Genomic DNA, 26,885 nt, shown 5'->3' with positions numbered 1-26,885 from the left:
CAGTTCTTTTTATGCTGCACAGAAAACAAGGTCAGAAAGGCAGCTATATTAAATCCAAAGATGCAACTTGAAAGCAAGCAAAGTTTATTGTTTTCTTCATGCAAACCAAAGCATGGTCAGGAACAGCAAGAACTTATGTATTCTGATCATGGCAGGAGATTCAAAGGAAGACTGGGTCAAAGCAATCACTTAAGAAACTCTTTCCACAAAATAGACAGCTACATATAATAAATCTGGGGATTAAATTAAAACATTAAGATACATATTTGCATCCTCCTACCTTTCCTCTTCACATTAGCAACGTAAACAGGCTTCTTTGGGTTTAGCAGATTATCTGCTTTGAACCTTTATCAAGATTATAAAATCACACAAGTAAAAAAATACTTTGTTACTAGTGCTTTTGCAAACTTAGTGCTTATCTTCAGCTTTCCTTAACACCCAGGAAGAAGTTGGGCAAGGGCTGAGTTCTAATGCTAGGTCAGGTGTCAACACTGTGTGCTGAAGGAGGTGTATCGGTCTCTGCTGAGGATCAGCTACGCAACAGCTTCACTCCAGAAGCTGAAAGAAAAGCCCATTATTTTAGCTTTATGAAAACACGAATAATCTCACATTGCACTGCTTTCCAGAATCTATTTTAAACCTGGTACTATTTATATATTATAGCCAGAATTAATGTAAAGTCTTTCCCCTTCTTGCCAGGAGGGCTGCAACGTTGCATATGCTCTTACTTTCAGAACTTACAGCTATGAAGACTCATTGCACATACTCCTTTTTAATACTGAATTTAAAAGGCTGAACTTGGGGACAGTTCATCACCTTGGCTAAGATCTTTTTTTTTAAAAAAAGCACAAAGCTGACCATCTTCCCTTGCCTTTTTTTCTTTTTCTTTTTTTTTTTTTTTTTAACATAACCTATCAGCACTTCACTTTGGTATATTTAGGCTTTTGTCTCCCTCTACAGAGAAATTTAAATGAATTTGCTATTAATACAGAAAACCTTAAATAGTCAAGGTCATCTATCTCTATACTCTAAAAATTGGAACAGAATAGTATTTTTGGTCTTGCCTTTGTAGAAGAAAAGAAGTAGCTTTCCAGACTGAAAAGTAGTAGAAGTATCCCAGAGGCTAGGGAAATCTTGTCAGTCCCTAACTTCAAGAGGCAGCAGAGCACTAAGTGCATAATTTTCAACATTAAACCCACCCATTATGGAAAGAAACAGGAAAAAGGGAAGCCTGATGAACATCAACTACTGTAAGTCTTCAGAAAGACTGCAGGTACGGTTGTATTGGCTGTGTTTTTAAACACCTATCAGCTCTCCTTGACAGTGATTGCAACAATTGAAAGTTACATCTTCGTATCTTGTATAGGGGTGAAACCTTCCAATATTCTTTGTGGAAAGGAAGGATGGAGTAGTCTCAGAAAAAGAAACTTCTGTTGATGCTTCTGTACGTGCAGCTGGATCCAGCACACGCAGCACCTAAGGATGGGAAAGTTGAGAATAAAATTATATCCATACAATCTAATGGAGTTTATCTGTGAACAACTAAGAAGGTTTTCTGCTCAGAAGCAAGGTTTTTCAAGTTGAAAACTAAGTAGCCACCTATCCAGACCCTCAATATAGAGACATTAAGTACTGATAATAAATTAATGACCATCAGAAACCATTTATTTATTGAGAATTAAAAAATATCTATTTTTAGTAGAGTTGAGCAAAACTAGGCAACACAGATATCTAGGCACCATCAACCTCCTGCTGCTCAAACATTATTCAACTGCTTCTAGACTTAACTGTTACTCTAGTTTGCTATTTAAACACCAACCTTCCTGCAACAAAGCCTTATCTTAATAGATAATAATACAGCTTCTCTCTGTGTTTCCCACCCACTTTCAACAGAACTGATTTTTAAGGCAACAGAAGCTACTGCTGAAGTGTTATGACATATTCCTACCTGAACTAGGTTTCCTCTCCCACTTCGTTTCTAAACTCGAAGTATTTTCAGTTGGCTTCTTCCTGACACACTAACTCTAAACAAATTTTGACCCAGTTATTTTTGGTGCTAGGGACAGGGAAAAAACCAGTATTTATCATCATATTATTTATGTTGTTCTGGTTTGTTTGTTGCACTTTTTGTTTTATTTCTGTGGTTTATTTTTTGTGGGTTTGTTTGGTTGTTTTGTTTGGGGGGAGGAAGAGGTAGTCTTTTTTTTTAATGAGAGAAAACAGCTTTATTCAGCATGTTTCACCTGTGTATAGTTTTAAAAAAAGACAAAGTATTAAATCCTTAAAGCAAAGTGCTTCTTTCTAGGAAGAGGATGGTACTGAGAGAGATATGAAAAGTTCTTACCATTTCAGCCATCTTCTCAGCAGGGGTATTGCAGAACTCCACAGCTGTTGAAGTCTTTTTTGGACTATTAGTGCCCACATTTCCAAGAAGATGTGAGCTTACAGCTTTGGCTAGCTTACAATTCACAGCTGCTAGCTCTGTTGTAGTGTAAGGCTGGGCACTAGGATAGTATGTCTGCTGTCTCCCCCATTGAAGAGAAACCATCAGCTCTTCCAGCAGCCTATGCAGAAAGGAAAATTTAAAAAGCATGATTAGTGGTTTTTTTTTTTACTCTGTACCATCAGGACACTTCAGAGGAATTGTTTCTTCCTAAGACTAAGTGCACAAGCCAAATGGTAACAAAAAAAAAGGAAGTTTGAAGTGTTTAAAAACTAGGAGGCTATTCTCCAAGGCAAGGCCTCCCCAACTGTTTTAGTACTGGTAAAACTTATTTGACATCTAACAGGACAAGCATTAGAAAGCCAATGCAGGTAGAAGAATTTGTATGTTTTGGAAAGATACAGAGGAGAAAGTAAGTGATTCAATAGAGAAAGCCTGAGGATATGAGGGATGTCAGTTCTAGAGTATATTACTCCTAAGATCTCACACCTCAGGGGAAGGAAGAAAGAATTAATGCTACTTTGGTTCTTTCAACTCAGAGACTTAGAACTGACCGTCCTATTCATCAGCATAATTGATCTTTGTCGATTATCTCCGGAACAGGGGAAAGTTATTTGATTCTTCTCAGCCCTAGACTAAGCTGACAGAAATGAAGTTTGCACAGACGTAGCCTGGATTAGAAAAATCATACTTCTGTGTGTCAATCATCTCCTGACGGAACTGATCGCGTTCATTCAGCAAGTCCTGGATTGCACTTTGTGCATCCCTGGTTTGACGCTGAAGAATTGCTCTGGTATTGGTTAGCTCATCAGCCATAACCCTGCAAGAGAAACCTCCCATCAGTAAGTGAGCACTTGGAAAGTCACCTTTGTCCTACTACAGACCATGATTTGTCAGCTCAAACCAAGTATTAAGCTACTGTTCTCACCCCCTGCCCACACACAGGGCCGATATCAACCTTATCATGAAGGACATGAATTAAGAGCAATTCTGTTTAACTACAGTGGAGGATTATGTTCTGACTTACTGAGATTAAACCATTTTATGTCACTTAATGCAAATCTAAGACATTTTAAAATGCCCTGGGAACATGGTGGACAAGGATGCTGAGAGAGAAAAAGCTAAACACCTGTTGTTTTACTAACAGTTCTCACAAGTATGCAGTAATCACATCTTTTCATGTCTCCAAAGATGACAGCTATGGCTACAGACTCTATTCACCTCTTTGCCTTTCTTTGGGACAAGAGCTAGATGTTATATACACCAAAAATGAGTATTTAAGAGCTACAAATAAGACCACTTTTGTAATATTTTGCTATGCCATGGGACTTGGTACAGACCCCTCAAGCACATATTTCAAATACCTGAGATACTGTAAATGGAAAAAAAACAGAATTACATTTTAACAACAATCAGGTAGAAATCTGAGACCTCAACAAACCAGAATGTTACAGTATCAAAGGGTGTTACTCTAAGTACACTGCCACACTGCCTCTCCCTGGAGCTGCTCCCTGTTCTCACAACTTCTGTTAATGCCAAGAAAACAGGTTGAATTAGGATACCTGAGGACTGGCCTAACTAGGATTATCACAAGTACTTACATTCACTCAATATGTGGAAACTTCTTAAGACCAGCAAATTCAAGGGAGGACACTGTAACTCTTTCCTTCAAGCAGGAAGGCTTTTTTATAATATGAATTAAGCATTATAATTAAAATTTAGTTACATCCAAGCACAGTATAAGATTAAAAATCCTGGAACACTATTTACATATCTGGTAAGACAACCACAGCAAGTTAAAAGTCTAATCCATTGTCAAATGAGATTCTCACTTTAAGACCACTTAAGATCTTCTCCTGACTTTTGCTACCCATTATTCTGTGGTTACAGAAGTGAGAGTAGGGTTCTAACACAACTGGTGTTAAATAAGGTAAGGTTGCCCCTACTGTGTCTTCCATACTGAGCTGCCCTTCCCAGTCACCGTAAGTGGAATTCTTCACCAAATCCACTTCTTCACAAACCAGCGATTATATCACACTGGGGGATGGGGATGAAAATTAACTTTTATGACACATCAAGACAGCTGTCCTGGAAGACATTTTTAAACCCTAGGCTGCACACAGTCTATCAGTTAAGAACCTCTCTCACTGTATTGACAAGAACCATAGTTAGGGGGTTAGGGGGTTTAGGATCCACCTTTGAAAAGCAGAACTATCCAGATTTACAAGTAACTTACTTTCTCTGTACCTTTTCTGTGTACCAAATTTCATAGTAGGTGTCAGTATGGTTGTTGGGGCTGTCCTTGCTCCCTGGTGTTGCAATGGGCATATGTGACAAGAGACTGAAGGAGAAGACTGTAAGCACAGCTCGCTAAGAGGCAATACCTGCTTGCTAGGAATTTGCTGCGCCACACATCGCACTGGATAGACATGCGCTCCAGCTGTTCAGACAACTGAGATATATTCCGGCCCAGGACTTCGTTTTCTAGGATCAGCTGATTCTTCTCTCGAGCCATCCGTTCAAAGTGGTACTGCAGATCATCCCCAACAGAAGCAACAAGCAACTTCTTCAGCTCCCGATTCACCTAGAGTCAGATCAGACTGTCTTGCAATTATCAGTATAGAACCAAACACCTCCTACTTCCGCAGTGCAAGTTACTGCAAATACCTAACAATAAATTGCCTCACTTTCCAGAATGGGACAATTCCAATGCCTAGTATATTAAGCCTCACAATCCACTCCAGTGAACATCAGCATTTGAGACTAATGCACGTTTAGCACATTCTTGTTTAAATCCTAACAGATGCCGAAGAGGAAGAATGAAAGCCTACTACAAGAAACACAAACTTCCAGTAGTATTCAAACCCTAATCACTAAAATAAGAAAGTATTAGACAAGACAACCACAGATTATATTATGTAGAAAACTGTAGTCACTCCTTCCATGGCATAACATTTTTCACTTGGTGGTTGAGTTGAGGAGCAAAATTTCTCCTCATGAAAGAATGAAAGATCCATTTCCCTGCAGTGACCTAACATGCTTTTCCCAGCTTCAAGCCTTTGATACTTTAATCTGTTGTCAGAGGATCAGCCCTGGATTATTTAGATGTACTTGTACGCCGTATCTTAGCTGACAGGTTCAAAAGGGAAACTGTCTGCTTCAAGGCTAGAGTGTCCCAGCAGTCCTCTTTGGTCATAGCCACAGACTGCTTACGTAAACCAAAGCAGCTCAGCTGTGTAAGGGAAAACACCTTTCGTTTCTTACCTCTGTCTGTATACGCAGCTGATTAGAGAGACCTTCTTTATCCTGTAACAACCGCTTTTCTGAATTCTTTAGCTTTTCGATTGCATTTTTCAGCTCTATCTGTTCTTTTCTGGGATCTGTGGCTCCATCAGACTGATGGAATGGGTCTCCTTTAAGTCCCACTGATTTAGCTACCTTAGTGTTTTTAGTTGGAACAACATGGGTGATAGCAGCTTTGGGGACTAATATACGAACAGCTTCAATCTCCACAGATTTATCAGCATGTACTTTCCCAAGCTGCAGAACTCCAGGACTCAAGGAAGAGACTGTCTTTTTATGTGGGCTCTGGTGGGTATGAGGGTTTGTAGTGTTGGCTCCAGTGATTGCTTCCACTGATTCAGCTGTCTGCTCTGTTTCCATGCCATCTCCAGGTCCTCGGATGGGTGAAGAGGCATCATCAACTAAAACTGAGACACAGCAGGAGGAAAGTTTATCACCCTTCACTTCATTATAGCCTCACTGTAAATCTTCACTTTATTTCTATACTTCAAAGTTACCTTTTAATTGCACACGTAAAATAGCTCTTTGCAGCAGCAATTACAAAGCACAAGTTATAAAAGTCCTTACTCAAGTTGTGTGCTGCTCGTTAATACTGATAGTGCAAGACACAGATTTGAGTTGTATTAACCCTAACTTCCTGTTGCCATACAAGGTTAGATGCAGACATGAAGAAGAGCTAGTAAAGAGAAAATTCTTGACAATATTACTCATAGGTTTGAAAGCACAATCAGGTTTTGGAAGCTGACAGAATCAGTCTCATTTCATAGGCAATAATTAAATAAAAAGCAGATATTTGCTAGAAAACTACTAACAGCTTAAGAAGTTTACCAGACTTTCAAGTACTCCCTACCATGAGTTTTAGTTGTCCAAGTTAAGGTTTAAGAAAAGCCAACAATGCAGGTCTGTTTCACTTCTCAATAGACCCCAGTATTCCCAGTAATGCTGCATTCTGCTCTTAATTCCCTAGTATGCATGATGTTTACTGAAATTCATTTTGTTTAAGTTCACCAAGTTTTCAGTCAATGAAATATTATTGTAGCATTTTACTCAGAACAGACGAAGGCAAGAAAGTTTCTTAGAACACAGCTACACTACTGCTTTTTTCCTCTCATCCTGCAGGCAGTTTATGTGAGCCTGTGTCCTCTAGCAAAATAATGAATTTTAAAAATGCTGCAGTAGCACCATTATACTGCCCTGCTTGCAAGTTGGCTGAATCAGTACCAAAATACTTGAGGACTAAGTTCTGAATACTTGAGGACTGACAGACAAGTGTATGGACAGATGCCCATACCAGTGACAAACTAGTTTTTCAATGCAAAGCCAGCTTAGAAAACTAAATTCAGTAACTGTTCCATCCAGGCAGCTCTGGTTTTCTCTGCAATAATGAAGTCACATAACTGCTTCCCAAGAGCTACCTAAAAGGAATATGTTTAAATGAACGGAGCCCAGCACACAGTGTAACTCTGGTCCTTAGAATTCAAGTCAAATTACTTTTACTCCAGTCTGGTTGGATATCAAGTAAACCACCTACCTTTTTCTAGAGATGTCATTTTCTCTTTAGCAGTCAGCTCTTCCTGACTACGTAAGTCTGAGAAGGAAATGAGGAACAAGGAAAAAAAATCTTTAGCAAGATAACAGTGATAGTTAATCTTGTACTATTTCCTAGTACAACCTCTAAACTCCAGTTTAGGAGCACAGAGAAAAAACCCACACCAAAACAAAGAAAAACAAACCCAAAAATATAATGCCCACACCAGGACCCAACCTCAGAGACTTCTGGCATTTATTTTTTCACTAAGAGCTGGACTTCAGCTCCTATCTCTTGCTCCTCATCCAGTTCCAGTTCACATTCCTCAGATTTCTCCCTTTGGTTTCCTTCCTGTTTTCAGTGAGCCTTCATCTTGCCCTTTAAAACTGTCACACTCTCAGAGGACAACTGCACAACCATACACAGATTACCTAAGATCATCACAGAACCACAAGAAAGGGAAATCCCACACTGTGCTTAAAGCAGAACAAGAGGTGAGGAGAAAAGGATGGCAATTTTTTACAACTTTTTTTAACAGAACCAATTCCCATCCAAAGCAGGAGTCAGTGGAATGGCTGCACATGCTTAGTTTAAGCCAGTAGTAAAACTTGACCCCCAGTTTGGCCCAAACTGCCATCCTGGCCTTTTTTTCCCTTATCCACAAACTATGTTGACCCCTGCCTCCTTTACTACAGGTCCATCAACTCCCAAGTTCCAGACCACTCGCCTCCCTTTTCTAGGGTCTTCCACTAACAACAATTGTTTCCCAGTTTCCATTAACAGCATTATATCCAGCTGTGCTTGTCTGTTTGGTTTTTGCTTTAGTTCTCCCTGTCATTCAAGGGAAATGTCCCAAAGCCCTTGCTTCCTTCCCTTATACCACAAACTGAAAAGGCTTAGCTACCCCTTTTTGGACTTTCACTGCTACACATCTCTGCTCTGGAAAGATAATGGGAGCAGTGAAGAAGACACTGCTGCCAGCTTTCTAGATTCATGATTTGTTTTGCGAAGCGCAGGTTTATCTTTTGTGATGAGCGGAAGACAAAAGAAACAACTTGCTCTCCTTGAGATTTCTCAAACTATAAATACAGGAACATCTTGCTCTCTTTTGATTCTACAGCTGAAGTTGTTTTTCCCCATTTAATACCATGATGTGCTAATTGCTACTGTTAATTCATTTTTAAATTTAGAATCTCCACTCATCTGTGGGAAAATGAGGATCATGAAAGTGCAGATGTTCAATAAGAGGCAAGGATACTAAAGAAAAAACTTATTTTGAGCATTTGGTCTAATCTGCTTCCTCTGAGACCACCTGCTGATGACCCCGTTCCTTCCCTGCTCATGTTATCACACTGTTCTTACTCTCCTGCTACTTTCAACATCTCAGTCTACGTCTCTGCACATCCTGCCCCCTTTCATGGCAACCCTATAGGCAAAACTCCTTCACTGGTTGAACCACTACCCACTGTGCCTCCCAGCTCATGTCGTGCCCTCTAGAACCCCAGGCGACAGGCAGCGCCAGGAAACCTGCTACGAACGCGGCTGAGTCACGACCCACGAGGGCCTGGGGAACCGGCCGCCGGCCCTGCCGCGGCTGCCCAGCCCCCCCGCGCCTCGGCTGCCTGGGGCGGGGAGCTGCCCGCTCTCACCTCACCCCGCAGCTCGCCGGTAACGGAGAGACGGACGCCACCCAGCGCTCTGGAAGAGGCTTCTCGGTCTACAGGGCAGAATCCTCCCCCACCCTGGGCCTTGGCGCCCCAGGGGCCGGTCCCGACCGCTCTCCAGCTCCGGCCCCGCTGCCGCCAGGCCGGCCGCACCCCCCCTGCCCTGGCCTCGAGAGACTGGTCCGCTTCCCGGGCCGGGCAGAGGGGAACCCGCGGGAGGGGCGGCGGGGCCCCACGGGTGCTACCGGAGCGCGCAGCAGCACCGACCCGCCACCGCCGCCACCTCGCCCAGCTTCCGCTTCCTGCCGCGGGACGCGCGCTTCCGGGCACGTGCCGCCTCTCGCCCAATCCCCGCGCCGAGCGGGGGGGCGGGGCTTCGGTTGCCAGGGCGCGGCTGCTCGCGCGCCGTCGCCGTCGTCGCCATGGTGAGCGCGGCCGGGCCCCCCGGGCCCCCCCCGGGCCCCCCCCGGGCCCCCCGGGGCACCCCCCGGGCTGCGGGGCGGCTGCTGAGGCGGGCGGCACGGGCGAGGCGCGGCCCCGGGGCGGGAGGTGCTGAGCGGGCGGAGCAGCGGCCGCGGGGCCCGCCCGGGGCCCCCCTCAGGGGCCGCGCTCCCCGCTGTGCGGGCCGCGGGGCGGGCGGGGCGGTGTCGCCGCTGTGCCCCGCCTGCTGCCCGGCCCGCTGCGCGCCGGGCAGGCTTGCCCCGGGCTCCGGGTTCGCCCCGGGTTTGCCCCGGGCTCGCCCCGGGCTCCGGGTTCGCCCCGGGTTTGCCCCGGCTCTTCCCCTCTCTCCTTCCCGAGGGATCTGCCGGTAGGTCTGTACCCGCCTCGGCAGCCGCTTGCGCGCCCCGGCCGCTCCGGGTGAGGAACGGGCTCGGAAATTCGTGAGGGACCCCGTGGGAAGGCGTCTGGAGGGTTTTAAGAAGGGAGTGCGTTCCGGGAGCGACGGTCTTTACCCTTGGCAGGGTTTTCTGTGCAGTGCTGGAAGGGAGGGGACGGGATGTCGGTGCGGGGGCACGGATGAAAAAGCGCTGGTGGAAACATCCGACCGAGTCCCCTTTGCTGAAGATGGCACGCAAAAACCGAGCGCTGCAAAGTTGGTTAAAAGCCATCAGAGTTTTGAATCACATTTTGTACTCAAACACACACGCAACAGACACATAAGAGCCTGGCTGATGCCTGCTAGTGTGTGCTTAGCTTTAAATACCTGCCCCAAGCAGCTCAGATTGGCCCCAGCTCCTCCAGCCTGTGGAGCAGCCTTGTTTGCACCGTGCTTTTGGAGCACAAGCTGAAGGTTGGTATTTGCCATTTAAGTAGGAATGTCACAGCTTTTTGTTAATACAGGGGTCACAGGTCTTTTGATTAATCCAGGCAAAATTACCGGTTTTAGTTCCACTTTATCATAGTTGACTGTCACCATGAGCGTGATGTGTTTCTAATCTCCCTTTATTTCTGAGGTGTTGATTCAGTTAAATGATTAGGTGAAGTTCTGTCAAATCTTACAGCAATCTCTAATAAAAACATTCCGTGATTAATTTGTTTTGAAAGGTCTTCAGTGACAGGAAGTGTATGATCCGTTGATTCTTCATAAAGTACTGATAACTGCTCTTCAGCTTAGGCTATAATTCCCTACTGGGATTGTCTGCCATACTCCCAGGTGACTTAGATTAAAAGCCCTGTCAAAGCCAAGTTGGTCACATTTGTGGCTTCTCCATAGTTCTGTGTGTCAGAAAGATTTGCTGTTGACAAAAATTTGTTCTTGACAAATTCTACATTTTACTGTTGTAATGTCTTCCTAGATGCTTAGAACAGGCTGCACAGGGAGGTGGTGGAGTCACCATCCCTGGATGTGTTTAAATATAGTTGTGGTGCTTAGGAACATGATGTAAGCACTGAACATGTAGATTAGGTTATGGTTGACGGATGTAGGATATGGTTGGACTTGATCTTCCATGTCTATTCCAACCAGGATGATTCTGTGGCTGCTGTGGATGGTGAGCAGAAGTTTTCCTAAAGGGAAACTTGCTTCTCTGCATCTGATGTGCTGTCTCAATTGGCTGCTGGAATGCATTATTCTTTAATGGCACCTTTCATGTCATCACACGGGGAGACATGCTGGACCATCATCTTCACAATGTGATTTTTATTAGTGAGTTTGCTGCGCTCTGGCACTTGAAGTACTCTGGATAGAGACATACATCATTTGCCAGAGAACAGTGGCCTCTGTTTGCAAGCAGCGTGTCACACAGATGGACTTGGGAAGACTGTGCATAGATGCAATTAGATTGATTTCCTTTCCCTCCCCTCATTAAAACAGTTGTTCTTACCTGTGCACATTTGACAACTGCAGCCTGTGTTGCAAAGACCAACAATAGACAAATACCCATAAAGAAATTGAAGCACATAAAAGCCAAGGGACTTGTCTATTATGATGCTGTCTGGTTTTGATTTTGTGGCTGTAGAAGCACGTGGTTAGTGGAATTTGAGTGTGCAATTACTTTAATTCTTTTTGCAAAGTTGAGGGGAAATATATATATGAAGTAGACTCCCCTGTGGTAGGTTGGCAGATCTTGCAGTCTTACGGTTTTGACCACAATCTTGAAATCTCTAATGTGGAGATGAGCTGTTCATTTTGTTTCAACAGAAAAATTTACAACTTGTATGTTACGTTTATTGTTATTGCTATTATTATCATCAATTAATTGGTAAACTCCCAGCTTAGACATTATCAACATGGAAATCCTCAGTTTAGTCAGGGAAGAAAAATTAGTAATTTTAAAAAGTGCTTTGATTCTCAGTTGAAAAGACTTATTTTGTATTTTGGAAAATTGATCTTAGACAATAGGAAGCGAATCAGACATTTCTGGAAGTTGACAACAGCGAGTCCTGGGTTCCTCATGGTCCAGCATATCATGGTGTGATCAGATTTTCAGCTGAAGACTTTATAAAGGCAATGCAGCTCATGGGGTGTATGCCTTGGTTTACAGGAGTTTCATTTGGGAACCAGTAACCTCAGCTATACTGGATTAGCTGGTAAAATGGGATAACTTTGGTGAAGAGCTGTTATTCAGAGCTTATCGTATAAACAGACAGAACTCTTTCCTGCTGATAGACTTTCATGAAGAAGTGCATATTTAGAAAAAAACTTTTAATAATTTTTAAATTATGTATATTTGTTTCAAAATAGTTGACATTAAAAAAAAAAGGAATTTCTAACTCTTCCAGAAAAAGATGCAAAATCTTTCTAAGAGACTTCCCTGATGCTTGAGAAGATTTCCTTCTTTCATCTTCAAACCAGATTCAGTTTCACTAGAGTGCCAGCTGTGAAGCAGCCTGGCCCTTTCAGTTGTATGCCAGCATGACAGAGCAAACCACAAGGGAAGTTTCCCTACTTAATAGTTAACTGTCATTTGTAGCATTTCATCATTGGAAAAAATAAAACATTGTCTGCAGTGTGAGGAAAAAAGAAGTAAAATGGTACCAGGTAGCCTTTAAATGCTTATTGCATGGTGAGTCTTCCTATGAGTATCAAAAGATGACATGGTTTCTTCTTAAACTAGTGTTCTCAAATACTACTAATTTACTTGTTGAGCAGATAGCCTGTGTGCAGTTCTTAATAACTTTTACACATCTGTTCTAATTGTATGTTGTAGTTTTTTTATATTGTCAGAAACAAAAGAAATTTAGGAATTCCTCAGTGAACCATTGCCAGGAATAAAGAAAAGTTACAAACTTTCCTTTCAGTTGGCAATAAAAAATAATAGGATTTTATGATGAAGCCAGTGGTTATTTAGATAATTGTTTCAAACATATTTTATGTGGATAAAATTTATACTTAAGAAGGTTGCATTAGAGCTCCTAATTTTTTGAAAGCACATCTAAACCATTAATCTACAGACTCAACAGGTCTGTGTAGGCTCTGGAGAAGCTTGGAAGGATGGCCATTACCCTTGGGCAAGGAGATACCAAGCTGTAATGACAATCATAGAGTTGTCATTTATGTTGGAAGGGACCTCCAGCCTGCTAAAAACAGGTCTAACCAGACCAAGCTGTGTCCAGACAGTTCTAACATGTCCAAAGATGGAAACTGCACACCTTCCCTGGGCAGCCTGTGCCAGTGTTTGACCACCCTCTTTGTAATTCTTTTTTTCCCCAAAACGTAACTGAAATGTACCATGTTTCAACTCAACATCCTTTGCATTTTATGCTGTCACAGTGCAGCTTTGAGAAGAGTCTAGCTCCATCTTTTTGGCACCTTTCTGCTAGATAGTTGTAGAGCAGTAATGTCACCCCTCAGCCTTCTTTAAGCTAATCAGGCTCAGTTCTCCCAACGTCATCTTGGCTGTCACATTCTCCAGCCCCTGACTGTCTTGGTGGGCAGTGGCTAAACACTAAAAACTGAACTTTTTATCTTTTTCTTTTCTACTGTGTCTATGTTTTTGGCTGTTCAGTTGAGCATTTCAGTGTCAGTTTCTAAAATATTACAGTGATTTAGTATATCCAGGTGAGATACTCTGTTAATCATTAATTGGCCTGTGAGAAACAGTGGTAGTAGGGAACACCTATTGCTGTGAGGCTGAAGAGGTTTTTTTTTCCATGGACATTGATCTTTAACTGTAATTGTGGCTACCAGAAATAGTAATAGAAAGTACTGTTTTCCTGGAAATAAGCACTGTGCTTGGGCTAATCGTCCTAAACTATTTTGTGTTCACGTGTGTCATTACACAGATGGAAACCAGAGGCACTGGTGCCTCAGCAACACACCAAGGTCACTCAGTAGTGTTTTGTAGGTGGAATCCAGTAGTTCCCTCCCAGCCAGAAAAATGGAAAGGAAAAAGAGTAAGGTTTGATAAAGGGCGTAAATTTCATATGGCTGGGCTTTGGAATGCAGTGCCAGAGCTCAATACTAAGAATGAGAGCTTAGCAAGTATTTGCATGGATAATGAGATTATTCCCCAACAGATGAGTGCATACAAAAGGCTGCAATTCTTGTCTTCTCACACTAATGCCTAATAGAGAAGTATGTTCCCAGTGTGAGGTAAGCTCTGTGGAGTGGCCCTTGAAACTTGTATTGGAGCGGGCAGCTCTGATATTAGTTTAAAACGTGTAGCATTGGCATTTTTGGAGGCTGGATATTAAAGAAGGCTGTGCCTGTGTGCCAGCAGTTTTCCTATGTGAAGGAACTTTATCACTGCGGTGATCTTTGCTTTATAATTTGGTCTTTTCTGCTTCCTCTTACAAGGTTACTCATTTTGAGGCACAGTGCGCTAGGAAGAGGTAGCAGAGCCGGTTTCTTACTGATCGCGTGGGAAGTTAATTCTTGAGGTTTAAGTGAAGTGCTCAACCTGTCTTTGAGCACCAGAGGGTGCTCCTGTATTTGCAAAGTGGCGGCTCTCTTCGAAGCTGAGTCCCAGAGAGTCTCTGGCATGTTCTTTGTTTGCATGGGATTCTTCAATAATTTACCTGAATATATTTTTTTTAATTTTTTTTTTAAAATCACAGTTTTCCTTCAGAATATTCTAATACGCTTGGAAAGAGAGCCACATACAAGAGAGGTCTGCATGTAGGAAGGAGGGAGATGCGGGCATGCGTGCTTGAGGCTGTGTACATGTTCTTCCATGTGAACACATGCACATTTAAGTATGATCCTTCGCTTAGGAACTTAGTATCGTTCATATTTTTATCCATTCTATATATTCTTTCTCTTACTGTAGTATCTAGGAGCAGGACTGTATTATACTGTGTGTTTTCTAGTTACATGATAGCAATGCTGTCCTCACCCTGTCTGATGTTCTAAGCTATGGCATGCTCTTTAGAAATTGAACCATGGCCTCTAAGTCTGAACATCCCCAAATTACTGGGGAGGAGGAGAGGTTTGGATCCAGTCCTTGCAGGTACTGACATTCTGGTCTAGCAGTTGTTCCTGGTGGTGACTGCAGAGGCAGTGGGGCTGGGTGCCGTTAGCAGGCCTGTTCTGACTCCTTTCAGTGTGCTGCATTGAAGCTTCTGCAGAAGCAGGAGATGAGGAGGAACTAAATGAACTCCCTCTGTCATGTTTGCAGCAAAACCAAGGGAGATTTCTAATACCTAATTAGTATATTTTAGCTATTAAATCTTGCTTTCCTTCCATGAAAGGAATTATGATTATTCCCATTTTACAAATTAATAAAGTGGGAGAAGTATGGCCTCTTTTTTCTAAAACTAAGAAACTTGATCAAAACTGTGCATGGGATTAGAATCTCATCATCACTGTCTGCATTCTGCAGAGACCTTTGCATCTCTGGGGAATAACCTAGTCTGCTCAGAACTGTGGTGATAGAAGTCCTGTGCTCTGGGAGAGAGAAATAAATCTTTGAATTGGAGCACAAATCTCTATAGGATGAACCTGTAAACTCCCACTAGGGTTGGCAGAATTTAAGAACATGATTATTCTTATCCACTTTGCTTCCTCTACCCTACAGAAGTTTTTTTGTCTTTTTCACAACTTTACTAACAGGAAGTTGCTGAACAGCTTGTATCATGATAAATTCTGTTCATGTTTAGCTTGTCATTAGTCTGATTTCAGAATAAAGGATTCTGAACTCACATCTGTGATGACCACAACATCTGTGCTGGCTGAAATTTGGATTTAATCCAGCTACCTTAGAATTAATATTTGACACAATCTAAGAAAAAGTAGTATTTAATGTCAACATTTGGTTAAGCAGTAGTGCAGACAAAATGCTTGCTCTAAGTGCCCACAGCAATAGTGTCAGCAGAGTTGTTTGTCAGCTTCATGGGATCATAAATTGTTACTTGATTGTTGTCAGCTCTGTCTGTTAAAGGTAGATGAAGCAATGTGTGGTCTTTAGAGCATTCACAGCGACTCCTGAGTGCTAATGCTCTTGATATTGGCTGGCTGAAGGACCCTCTCTCCTTTAGTTGTGATTCCAAGGCAACCAACTGGTTCTTGTTAAAAATGCTTTTCAGAAGATTATTATGAGTTGAGATAATCTGAAGATACTGTAGGCATTATACTACTTTGAAGTGCTGTTGACAGCTCTAGTTCAGGATTCGTAGGTGTTTTCTCTCAAACAGCTACTTCCAGCTGCTCATAACTCTCTGAAATTTTAACCATTCTGCTTGAAATTTTCCAGACAGATTCTGCCAGAGGTTTAAAATTAATGGAAGGCTTGAATAAGAATATATGGGGAAAAAATATAAAACCATTATAGAATGCTAATTAGAAACCTAAAAATTCAGTCATCTGAAGAGCTTTAGTTCTGAAAAGCTTGGGAACTGAAATCTGAATTTTTTTCCAGAGGACCAGTCTCCACAACAGAAGACTGTGGAGTCTTCTTTTAGAAGATTACCTTTGGGTATTGCCATCAACTTTTATTGTTGGGCTAAGCTTTGAGCCTTTCAAAGAAGTTTTTCCTTTAAGTACAATATAGGTTGGATCATGTCATGAATATGCACAGGTAGCTCAATGTATGTGTAGCCCTATTTCCCTTCCTGGGTTCACATGCAGACACTAACCTCATAGGTGCAAGTCAGAGACTGAGCATTCAGCAGCTGACTGTGGCAGCTTTAGTTCTGCCACTACGGGCTGATGAGGTGAAAAACACCAAAACTTAGTGCTGAAATGTAATTGTGTCAGATGGTTTGTGTGACAAAGGCTGTTTTGAGTCAGGAAACAGCTCTACTTTCTCTAAAATGATCGTGTAATTGAGAGTACAATAATATAACTTATAATCTGCAGTTTTATAAAGTGCATCTTATAACATACATTAAGCAGTGACGTATATCCCTAAAGACAAGGTTTAGTTGGTCTTCCAAAGCTAAACCTGTCTTCACAGACCCGTAAACAGCACTATGGCATCCTTCATGTGTTTTAGAGAAATTGTGCTCCGTAATTAGAAAAATTACATGCATCCTTTAACTTAGAACTGTAACATGTAATTGCAGAGGTTTGGAGTTAATGGTTGAGGATCTGAATTCTTGATTCTCTTCTATGAGGACTAGGGAAAAAAAAAATAAGTTACACCAATCATGCCTACAAGCTTCATAGGAAGCTTGCAGAATTTGCATGATCTAGTAGTAAAAGAAGGTTTCTTTCTTGCTCTTAGTAAGTTGGCAGAACAGCCAGATGTGAGGTGGGATTGCAGATTCCTAAATCTGAGAAGAAAATTTGGGACCTTCAGCCATTAAGAGCTGTGTTCATCACAACCCTTGAACATGTGGGGATGATTTGATATCACGGAGACCTGGTGGGATGGCTCCTATGACTGGAGCATGAGGATAGAGGGTTATGAACTCTTTAGGAAGGACAGGCTGAGGAGATGAGGTGGAGGTGCTGCCCTTTATGTGAAAGACCAGCTGGGGTGCGTGAAGCTCTCCCTGGGGATGGATGAGGAGCCAACTGAGAGTTTATGGGTTGAGATTAAAGGGAGGGCAGGCACAGGTGACATTACAGTGGAGGTCTGCTACAGACTGCTTCACCAGGAGGACAGTATAGGTGAGGCACTTTACAGACAGATAGGAGCAGCTTCATGTTGACAAGCCATGGTACTTGTGGGTGACTTCAGCCACCCTGATATATGTTGGAGGGACAACTCTGCAAAGTACAAACAATCCAGGAGGTTCTTAGAGTGTGTTGATGACATCTTGCTTTTCCAAGTAATCAAGGAACCAACAAATAGAGGTGCTATGCTGGACCTTGTTCTTACCAACAAGGAAGAGCTGGTGAGGGATGCTAAACTCAAGGGCAGCCTTGGTTGTAGTGACCATGAAATGGTGGAGTTCAAGATCCTTAGGGCAGCAAGGAGGGCTCACAGCAAGCTTACTACCCTTGACTTCAGAAGGGCAGATTTCAGCTTCTTCAGGGATCTCCTCAAGAGTGTGTAATGGGATAACATCTTGGAGGGAAAAGGGGCCCATGGAGGCTGGCTGATATTTAAGGATCACCTTCTCCAGGTCCAAGAGCTTTGCATCCCAACTTAGAGGAAGTCAGGTAGAAACTCCAGGAGGCTGACATGGATGAGCAAGCAGCTCCTAGAAAAGCTCAAACTTCAGAAGGAAGTATAGAAGGGGTGGAAGCTAGGGCAGGTACCCTGGGAGTATTACAGAGTGGTTGTCCGAGCAGCTCAGGATCAAGTTAGGAGAGCCAAATCCCTGCTAGAATTAAATCTTGCCAGGGATGTAAAGAGCAATAAGAAAAGCTTCTATAGCTGTGTTGGGGTTAAAAGGACAACTAAGGAAAATGTAGGACCTCTCCTGAAGGAAACGGGAGACCTAGCTACACAGGATATTGAGAAGGCTGAAGTTCTCAATGACTTCTTTGCATCAGTCTTCTCTGGCAACTATTCCAACCCCATTTCAAAGGCCACAGCAAGTGAAAGCAGGGACTAGGAGAATGAAGCAACCCCTACTATAAGAACAGATTCGTGACCATCTAAAGAACCTGAAGGTGCATAATTCTGTTGGACTTAATGGGGTCCATCCACAGGTCCTGAGGGAGCTGGCAGATGCAGTTGCCAAGCCTCTGTCCCCCATATTTGAGAGGTTATGGCAGTCTGGTAGAGCTGCATCAAAAGGAATGTGGCCAGCAGGGCCAGGGAGGTGATTCTGCCTCTCTACTCTGCTCTCGTGAGACTCCACCTGGAGTACTGTGTACAGTTCTGGTGCTCTCAGCACAGGAAAGACATGGAGCTATTGGAGAGGGTTCAGAGAAGGGCCATGAGGATGATCAGAGGGCTGGAGCACCTCTGCTATGAAGACAGGCTGGGGGATTTGGGGCTATTCAGCCTGGAGAAGAGAAGGCTCCAGAGAGACCTTAAACTGACCTGAAGGGGTCCTGCAGGAAAGCTGGGGAGGGGCTTTTCACTAGAGAGGGCAGTGATAGGACAAGGGGTAATGGTTTTAAACTAGAAGAGGGGGGATTTAGGTTAGACATCAGGAGGAAATTCTTCACCATGAGGGTAGGAAGGCACTGGGATAGGTTGCCTAGGAAGGTTGTAGAAGCTCTCTCCCTGGAGGTGGTTAAGGCCAGGTTGGATGAGGCTTTGTGCAGCCTGGTCTAGTGTGAGATGTCCCTGCTCATAGCAGGGAGGTTGGAACCTGATGATATTTTAAGGTCCCTTCCAACCTTAACCATTCTATGATTCTGCACTGAGATCCCTGTCCACAAGGAAAATTGTTAGTGCTACAGGGACAGAAGTATCCCCATGTTACTTGGCAACAGATGGTCCAGGCAGCAATAGCCATATGAACATATAGTCCAAAAGGCATCTGAGCAGCCTAGGTGCCAGTAACATTTGGAGTCAGATAACTGTGGATCTAAAAGAAGTAGCACCTATTTGCAGCAAGGTAAGTGTTGCAAATGTAGAATTATAAGTGTCTGACTCAACGAATTTCCAAAGATGATTAAGCATTTTATCCAATACTTAATTAATTTAAGATGTTTGTATAGAATTTGTATGAAATTTGCAATAGGCAGAATTTGCTTTCTACAAGGGCAGGATAAGAAGAAATATGGTTGCAACATTCACCACTGAGCTTCTGAATATTATGTTTAGATTGAGACTTGTCTGTAGTCAAGACACTGACATGGAAATTGCAGTTACCAGATATTTCTCCATTTGAAAAGTGATCTTTTGATTTTCTTATATTTTTTTTTTCCTTTTGACTAAAGAAGATCCTGTTGAGAAAGTGGTGGGAAGTCCAACAGCAGCAAGGGGGTTGCAAAATTTGAGTTCTAAAAATGATACCAGCTCATGTGTCGGAAACATGAATAGAAGAGGAGGAGGAAAATGAGTTTTAAGAGACAGAGATAATTAAATCCTCTATCTACATAGTGTTGTGGATTTAAGTTTTGCCTGGAAAATATCCTGTATTACAGGAACTGTGAAGGTTGAAGATGGGTTGAATAACACAACTTAATAAGCATGCACTGCTGAGGATTAGTTTCAGGATTTAAGGGGCATTACAGTGCTGAAAATGAAGGTGCTTTCTGTCACTCAGAATAGTATTTGTTAAATACCACTGGTATGTCTGAATTCTCTTGTCTCTCTTGCAAAATCGTCACTAAGATTTAATGGCTTAGCAGGGTTACAGCATTTGTGGATAAGGGAAGAGCAAGAGATGTCATCTACCTGGAAGTGTGCAAAGCATTTGACACTGTCCCACGTGACATCTTTGTCTCTAAATTGAAGAGACATGGACTTGATAGATGGACCACTCAGTGGATAATTGACCGGATGGTCACACTGAAAGGGTTGTGGTCAATGGCTTTGGTGTCCAAATGGAGACAAGTGACCAGTGGTCAATACTCGGCCTAGTGCTGTGTACTGTCTTTTTTGGCAACATGGACAGTGGAACTGAGTGCACCCTCAGCACGTTTGCTGCATATGCCTAACTGTGTGATGAGGCTGAGATGCTGGACGGGAGGGCTGCCATTCAGAGAGACCTTGACAGGCTGGAGAGGTGGTCCCATGCCAACCTCGTGAAGTTCAACAAGGCCAAGTGTAAGGTCCTGCACCTATATTAGGGCAATCCCAAGCACAAACACAGGTTGGGCAGAGAATGGATGGAGAGCAGCCTTGAGGAGAAGGACTTGGGAGTGTTGGTGAACGAGAAGCTCAGCATGAACTGGCAATGTACACTTGCAGCCCAGAAATCCAACTGTGTCCTGGGCTGCATCAAAAGAAGTGTAGCTAGCAGGTCAAGGGAGATGATTCTCCTCTACTGTGCTTTCATGAGACCCCACCTGGAGTCTATTTCTGGAGCCCCCAACACAATAAGGACATGGAGCTCTTGGAGCAAGTCCAGTGGAGGGTCACAAAAATTATCAGAGGGCTGGAGCACCTCTGCTATGAAGACAGGCTGAGAGAGTTGGGGTTGTTCAGCCTGGAGAAGAGAAGGCTTCAGGGAGACGTTATAGTGGCCTTCCAGTACCTGAAGGGGGCTTGCATGAAATATGGAGCGGGACTTTTTACAAGGGCATGTAGCAATAGAACAAGGGGGAATGGTTTTAAACTGGAAAAGGGGAGATTTAGGTTGGACATTAGGAATAAATTCTTTAGTGTGGCGGTGGTGAGACACTGGCACAGGTTGCCAGGGGATGTTATGGGTCGTCCCTCAAAGTGTTCAAGGCTAGGCTGGATGGGGCTCTGAGCAACCTGATCTGGTCTAGTGGGAGGTGTTGCTGCCCATGCAGAGGGGTTGGAACTAGGTGTTCTTGAAGGTCCCTTTTAACCCAAACCTATTCCATACTTCTGCACTTTTTTCCTTCCCTTTTCTTTCACAAATGGATTTAAAAAAAAATAAAAATAATTATTGATGATGGAAAATTACTTCAGTGTGCAAGTAGCATTCTTTTATACAGCTCCTTCCAGCCTCTTTACCTCAGAAAACAAAAGTTTGTGTGATCACAGGCTGCTTGTGTGTGTTTGACCACTATCTTATGTCCTGAGTTCCACTCCTTTCCAGTGGATTTGAAATGTACTGACAAATTTCAGTCAGATTTGGCATTAGTGATGTTCCTCCAGCTTTAATGAGAATGGGAGAGGGAAGAAACCTTTTAGGGCATTTTTAAAGAAAGACTTTAGTGTGAGTTTGATCCTAGTTCAATCCTAGAGAATCCAGGTGGTTATGAGCCTTTGTTCAATGCCTGAACTAAAGAGAGGCTGTGGTGAAAACAGTCAGGGATGAGAAACCTGAGTATAGAGAACCACACCTCATTATTTCTTGTACTTGCAGAAGTACTTGTCATTTAATAATGATAAGAGGTCCTAAAAAAAGACAGAGAATAAGTGGTTGGGAAATGTATTTAAGATTGTTGCCTATTTTAGTTAAACACACTGTCCTTCTCATTCAGTTGGACTGAAGGGCATACAATGCTTGGAAACTACAAAGATAGACATGTTTGATGAAAAAGCAAGTGGTTTGTTCAGTGATAAAGGACACCATCCATTTTACTAACTTCCTTTGTTCTCTGAGATGCATCTCACTGTAGCAGTCCAGGCATATATTGCATAAAAGGAAGTTAAGCCGTCTATTTTGTATAAGCTAGAATTGGTTTAGAGCATGGCAAGTCCTCCCATAATAAGTTTTTCCTTACAGGTGGAGAGAAGGAGGCCCAAAATATTGACTTGTCTGAGATTGCACAGAAGTCCATGAAGACCTGGGAATACAGGAATCCCAGTCCCATCTTCTATTTTCCATCAGCTTTTCTTTAGCAATCCAATAAGTTGTTTGTGATTTCTGCAACCCCCTCACCCCGCCCCCCAGGTGAAATTTGATTGTACAAATGGAGTATGGAAGCTTTAAATATTTTGGCATCTACTAATGTAATTGAACTTGACAAGTCCTGTGTGACGTCCTGACTTCAGCATTTTATGTAGAATTCCAATTGTTTTAAGTGGTTCGGATTTTTCTTTTTGAGCTCTGTAGATTTATCTGCAGGGGACTGTCACATTTTAAGATGTCCTTACATGAAGGAAAATCACTTCTAACTCACTGGTTGTGACAATCTTTATAGCTAATTGAAGTTACATTTTTTATGTGATGTTCTAAATTCACAAGCACTCAGTGCTACTTGGAAAGCTGGACGTACTCTTGGGTCAGCGGTTCCCCAGATATATGCATCTAAAAGCACTCAGATGAAAATAAAGCAAAGCGAGCTGCATGTTAGAATGGGAGAACAGAAAAACTAATAACAATGAACTCTTTAAAGCAATCAAGGTGTTTCTGGAGCTCTTAAAAGTGAGTGATACTGTGAGAATGCTTACCTTACATGACCTGCTGGGGGAGTTAAAAGACTGTGAGTAGCTCCTTTGCAGACAAGGGGGATAGATCTGGCTGCAATTCCTGACTCTTGCTCCTCAGACTAGGAGTTTATTGGTGACTTTCTTTTCATTTCATTTGTGCTGAAGCCCTCTGAGGGTAGAGTTAAATCTGAAGTGGTGATTGGTCTGAAAGATGAGTGACGAGTGATTTCTGAGCTTTGAGGAAGTGTTTTAAATAATTCATAACAGCACTTAAGTACCTGCTGTTAGAGGTCGATCATACCCTCTACACCAATAACTTCTGGACCCAATTCTGACGATAATGTTCTTGATGAAGGCAGGTAGTCAGGTCCCCCACTTCAGCCCACTGTCTGAAGAATGTGAGGTCAACATCTGCCTAAGGAAGGCACGCTAGGATGGCTCTGTGCACATCAGAAACATTTATTGAAATAAAGCTGAATTTTAAAAAAATGAAATTTTGTACTTAATTCAGAAAGTGTTTGGGGAAGCAGTCATTCTTAGCTAGCGTAGGACTAAGTTCTAGAAGCTACATCTGAGCATTTATGAAAGAATTGTGGTCACAAGAAACTGCTGTGGAGGGAAATGGTTTATCTGGAATGTAGCTGCACCTTAGACAGATGTGTATTCACACATACTAATACAAATAAAAAAGCATAAGCTAGCAAAACCTACACATGCACCCAAATGTTTTCCCATGCAGCACGTAAGAGGAGGAAGATAGAAAAAGATTATTATTTCCATATTCACAGTCGGTGAACTCTTGACATCGCAGAATTCAGTGGCCCTAGATTTCTCTATAGAAAGGCTCTGTAAAAATTGACCTAAAGACAGCTACCCTAAAACTATCAGTATGTAAATATAAACTGCACAGTCACTGCTCGGTTTTTTTTTTAATGCTTATAGTTTTTCCACTGATGTGAAAAGTTAAAAAAAATTATTTCTCTCCCATTAGATATTGCTCGGTCAATTGGTAGTCATGCAAGCAGGGGCTGTATGTGATTTTAATGAGGGTGTGGTACAGAAATGAATGGAAACTAATGCTTTAAAGCAAGAATTTCTGAGTTATAATGGTACTTAGAGATTCACTTGATTTGTTCACTTGAGCTGTTCACAGTGATGTGATTTCACTGGTGAATTACGTGCTCAACCATTTCCTGGGGCAATGAGGTGCCAGGGCCCTCTGGCCTGGGGCTGTGAAATCTCTGTTCAGGACTCCGCGTTGGTCTGAAGCAGGGTGGTGCATGGATCATCATACCACCTGACAGGTCATCACTGAGCTCTAATCACTCTGCCCTGGACAATTATCTTCTCTCTTGAGTTTCCTATGGTAGGAGATTGAAGAGAAGCCAAGGATGAAACGTAATGTGTCTCCCATAGTACTTTTTCATCTTTGAGACTCCTTTCCACAGTGCAGTCTAGGGCACACTAGTGAAATGTATGTAAGCAAATTGTTTGCTGTACCAGTTCTGTTGATTTAGCAGTAAATTGATTGAAAGTAAATGATCAGGAAAGGTAGTTTCAGGGGTATGAGGACTTAAAGTTGTATCGCAATCCTTACAATATGTGATGAGAAGTGGAAATGTTTTTGTGTTGGGTTTTTGCCTTCAAAATCCTACTTCTGCATTAAATAAGTAAATAAAGGTCCCAGATCTCATTTAAAAAGATGTGTTATGAGCTTAATATGTACTAATTTTTTTAAACTTACGATTTTAAATTGGTTGATGCTCTTGATGGCTTGGAGTGGCAGTTTTACGGTGATGCCTGGCAAGGGCTCACCAGAAGATGTTCATATTACCCCATGTCATGATTGTATTCTGGATTGTCTTCTGTCTGTTTTAAGGCTATATGCATGCATCTGTGAGAGTAAAACTGGGGTCCTGCTATGTTTTACATTGTACTTTACAGGGTCTTCAGTTTGCGTTTAATATTGAATTTCTTCACTTTGCAGTGTGCTACTCTGAAACAATCTTCCTGTTGGCAAACATAATCTGTATCCAATTATTTTTACAATGTTTCCCATAAGCTCTTATGTTTTCTTCTGATATTGCTCTCTGCATTTATAAATATTTATTGTGATAATTTAGTGTCCATAAAGCAGAGGAAAATCTAGTTATGACCCAGGAGACCCTTTACAGACTTTGTTTTGGTTGTTTTAGGAAACTGTTAGCTTTTTGTACTTCCCAGATACAAAATATTATAAATTCAAATTTTCCTGCTTGCTGATAACATTACTGGGCATTTGAGGGTTAGCTCTGTGGTGTTTTTCAAGTCTAAGTAGCATTTATTACCTTGCCTTTGCTTACAGTACTAAAAGAAGATAATACAGAATGGTCATTTTTGTCATTGAGCTGGGTTAGAAGCAGTGGTCAGCATATTTTACTGAATAAAAAAATGTGAATAGCTCAGACATTGACTAAGTTCTTATAAAATGAATTTCAAATGGATCTTAAACCCAAGGTTGTGTTAAAAGAAAAAAGCAGATAATTTTCTGACCAGACAAGCCAAACAATGTAGTTTCTCACTGTAAACATGAAGGTGCCAATGACTGATACTGGTGGCCAAGTGAAAAATCTCATTATGCTTTCTTTGCTTGTTTACATAAATACGTTACTTCCCCAAGATCAGTAATTATTTGGAAATTCCAGAAGTTTTGCTTAAATGAAAATGAGTAGCTTCTCTTGCAACTGCTACCTAAGAAATGTATTTGAAAGTGATGCTACAGTATGAAATAAGGAGCCTGAAGTAATGCAATTATATATGTCTTCATGTTATGAGGAGGTATTTACTTTTTTAATTTCATGCATCGCTAGTCAACTTCTGGAGGTAGTACTCTAGAAGCAGAACTGTTTTTCTTTTTAGACAACCTCTTTGGTAGAGAACTCCTTCTCTATAACATCCATCCTTGACAAGATGATGGTCAAATTAATCAATCAAATGTCTTATCTTCCAGCAGTTTGAATGTATTTAAGACTAAGGTTGAAATCAGTAATTTATGATTGTTTGCCAGCCCTTCTTAATTCTTACTGTCAATGACGCCTATATAGAAAAGTTAAGGTTGAGTTTTGACATAAAAATGCATTTGTTTTAGCTTATATATCTCCAGAATGATGGCAGTAGGAATGAAGACACAAGCATTTGTGGCTTAAGTATGGACTGAAAACTAGGGTACACCTGGGGTACTGTAAGGGCTGACTGGAGATGGGGCACTTGCTGTGCTGCTTTTAACTGAGCAGGTACAGGTATTCATCACGTTGTAAAATTCTGAAATTGTTCTTCATTATCTCATTCTTTCTTGCTGCTGCTTGTATTAGGGCTTCAGCCTGCAAAAGCATTTAATTCTAAATCAGTTTTAAGATGAAGATGCTGAAAGAAAAAATGCACTGACAACAAAAGCAAGATCACTGTTCTTGTTTTGGGATTTTTGTTTGTTTTGGTTTGTCTTGGTTTTATTTAGGCTTGGGGTTGTTTTTAAATGTCTGTATGTCTGTAGGCTTACACTCATGAGGAAAAAGATGATGTTTTTTTTTTCCTGCCAGTGCTCCAGAATAGTCATGGAAGCCCATGGGAATTCTTTCTGTCCTGTTGCTTCTTGGGCAGCCTTTGAAAGAACTGAAATGCTGCTGCTTTCTAAAATCTGAAGTATTAAAAAGGCCTACAGGGCTTCAACTTGAACTTCCAGTGGTACCTATATATTTAAGATGTGTAAGAAGAGTACAAATAAGCCTAAAGAATGGAAGCTTGTGCCAAGACCGTGCTTATCCTTGGGAGTACCCATCACCCTTAGAGGAGGTGTGGAAACTAAAAATGTAGAGCTTCATTGAACAGCTATCAAATAACTCAAGTTGCAGTATCAATAGCCAAAACACATATACCACTAAGAGGTGCTAGAACTGCATGTCCACATACATTGCATGGCCTTTGTGCTTCTTTCCTATAGGGGGTTATCCTCCTTTGAAGGATAAGCAATGGAGATAAACTATGGATGTAGTTACATTTTTAGAATTATTGCAGTCTAGCTTTCTTGTCACACTCCTTAGGGGCAACAAATGAGTTGTAAATTAAATTGGGCTACTTATGCTTTATGTAAATTTCAGGAAGTAGTAATGAATCAAACTAATGTTGTCCTTGACTTGAATATGTTTATCTTACCATTGATAGAAACT

General features: G+C 41.9%; 2 protein-coding genes and 1 long non-coding RNA gene across 3 annotated transcripts in view; 1 reads left to right on the top strand and 2 right to left on the bottom strand.

Annotated features, from left to right (window-relative positions):
* LOC127380607 (uncharacterized) overlaps window positions 1-26,885 on the bottom strand; it is a 462,715-nt gene that overhangs the window by 253,487 nt on the left and 182,343 nt on the right. The gene's annotated exons all lie outside the window — the stretch shown is intronic.
* BLZF1 (basic leucine zipper nuclear factor 1) lies at window positions 64-9,230 on the bottom strand. The gene is made up of 7 exons (XM_051609708.1): window positions 8,924-9,230; window positions 7,278-7,334; window positions 5,708-6,153; window positions 4,828-5,027; window positions 3,135-3,263; window positions 2,345-2,564; window positions 64-1,476 (listed from the first exon to the last, which is right to left on the bottom strand). Exons 2-7 carry the CDS (start codon window positions 7,294-7,296, stop codon window positions 1,297-1,299), a joined length of 1,194 nt encoding a protein of 397 aa, XP_051465668.1. The 5' UTR covers window positions 7,297-7,334; window positions 8,924-9,230; the 3' UTR covers window positions 64-1,296.
* NME7 (NME/NM23 family member 7) overlaps window positions 9,330-26,885 on the top strand; it is a 92,088-nt gene continuing 74,532 nt past the window's right edge. Inside the window, exon 1 of the mRNA XM_051609720.1 lies at window positions 9,330-9,363. Within this exon, the coding sequence (XP_051465680.1) occupies window positions 9,361-9,363 (3 nt within the window). The 5' untranslated portion in view covers window positions 9,330-9,360. The remainder of the gene's footprint in view (window positions 9,364-26,885) is intronic.

The sequence above is a fragment of the Apus apus genome, chromosome 1 (assembly GCF_020740795.1).
Source record: "Apus apus isolate bApuApu2 chromosome 1, bApuApu2.pri.cur, whole genome shotgun sequence".
Classification (NCBI taxonomy): domain Eukaryota; kingdom Metazoa; phylum Chordata; class Aves; order Apodiformes; family Apodidae; genus Apus; species Apus apus.
Note: the sequence above shows the minus strand (reverse complement) of the source record. Positions and strands in the feature narration are given on the sequence as shown.

Coding starts and splice junctions, on each gene's coding strand:
- BLZF1 (XM_051609708.1), bottom strand. Junction 5,028..5,707: donor AGCTGCGTATACAGACAGAG/GTAAGAAACGAA, acceptor ATCTGACTCTAG/GTGAATCGGGAGCTGAAGAA. Junction 2,565..3,134: donor GAGATGATTGACACACAGAA/GTATGATTTTTC, acceptor CTTTCTGCATAG/GCTGCTGGAAGAGCTGATGG.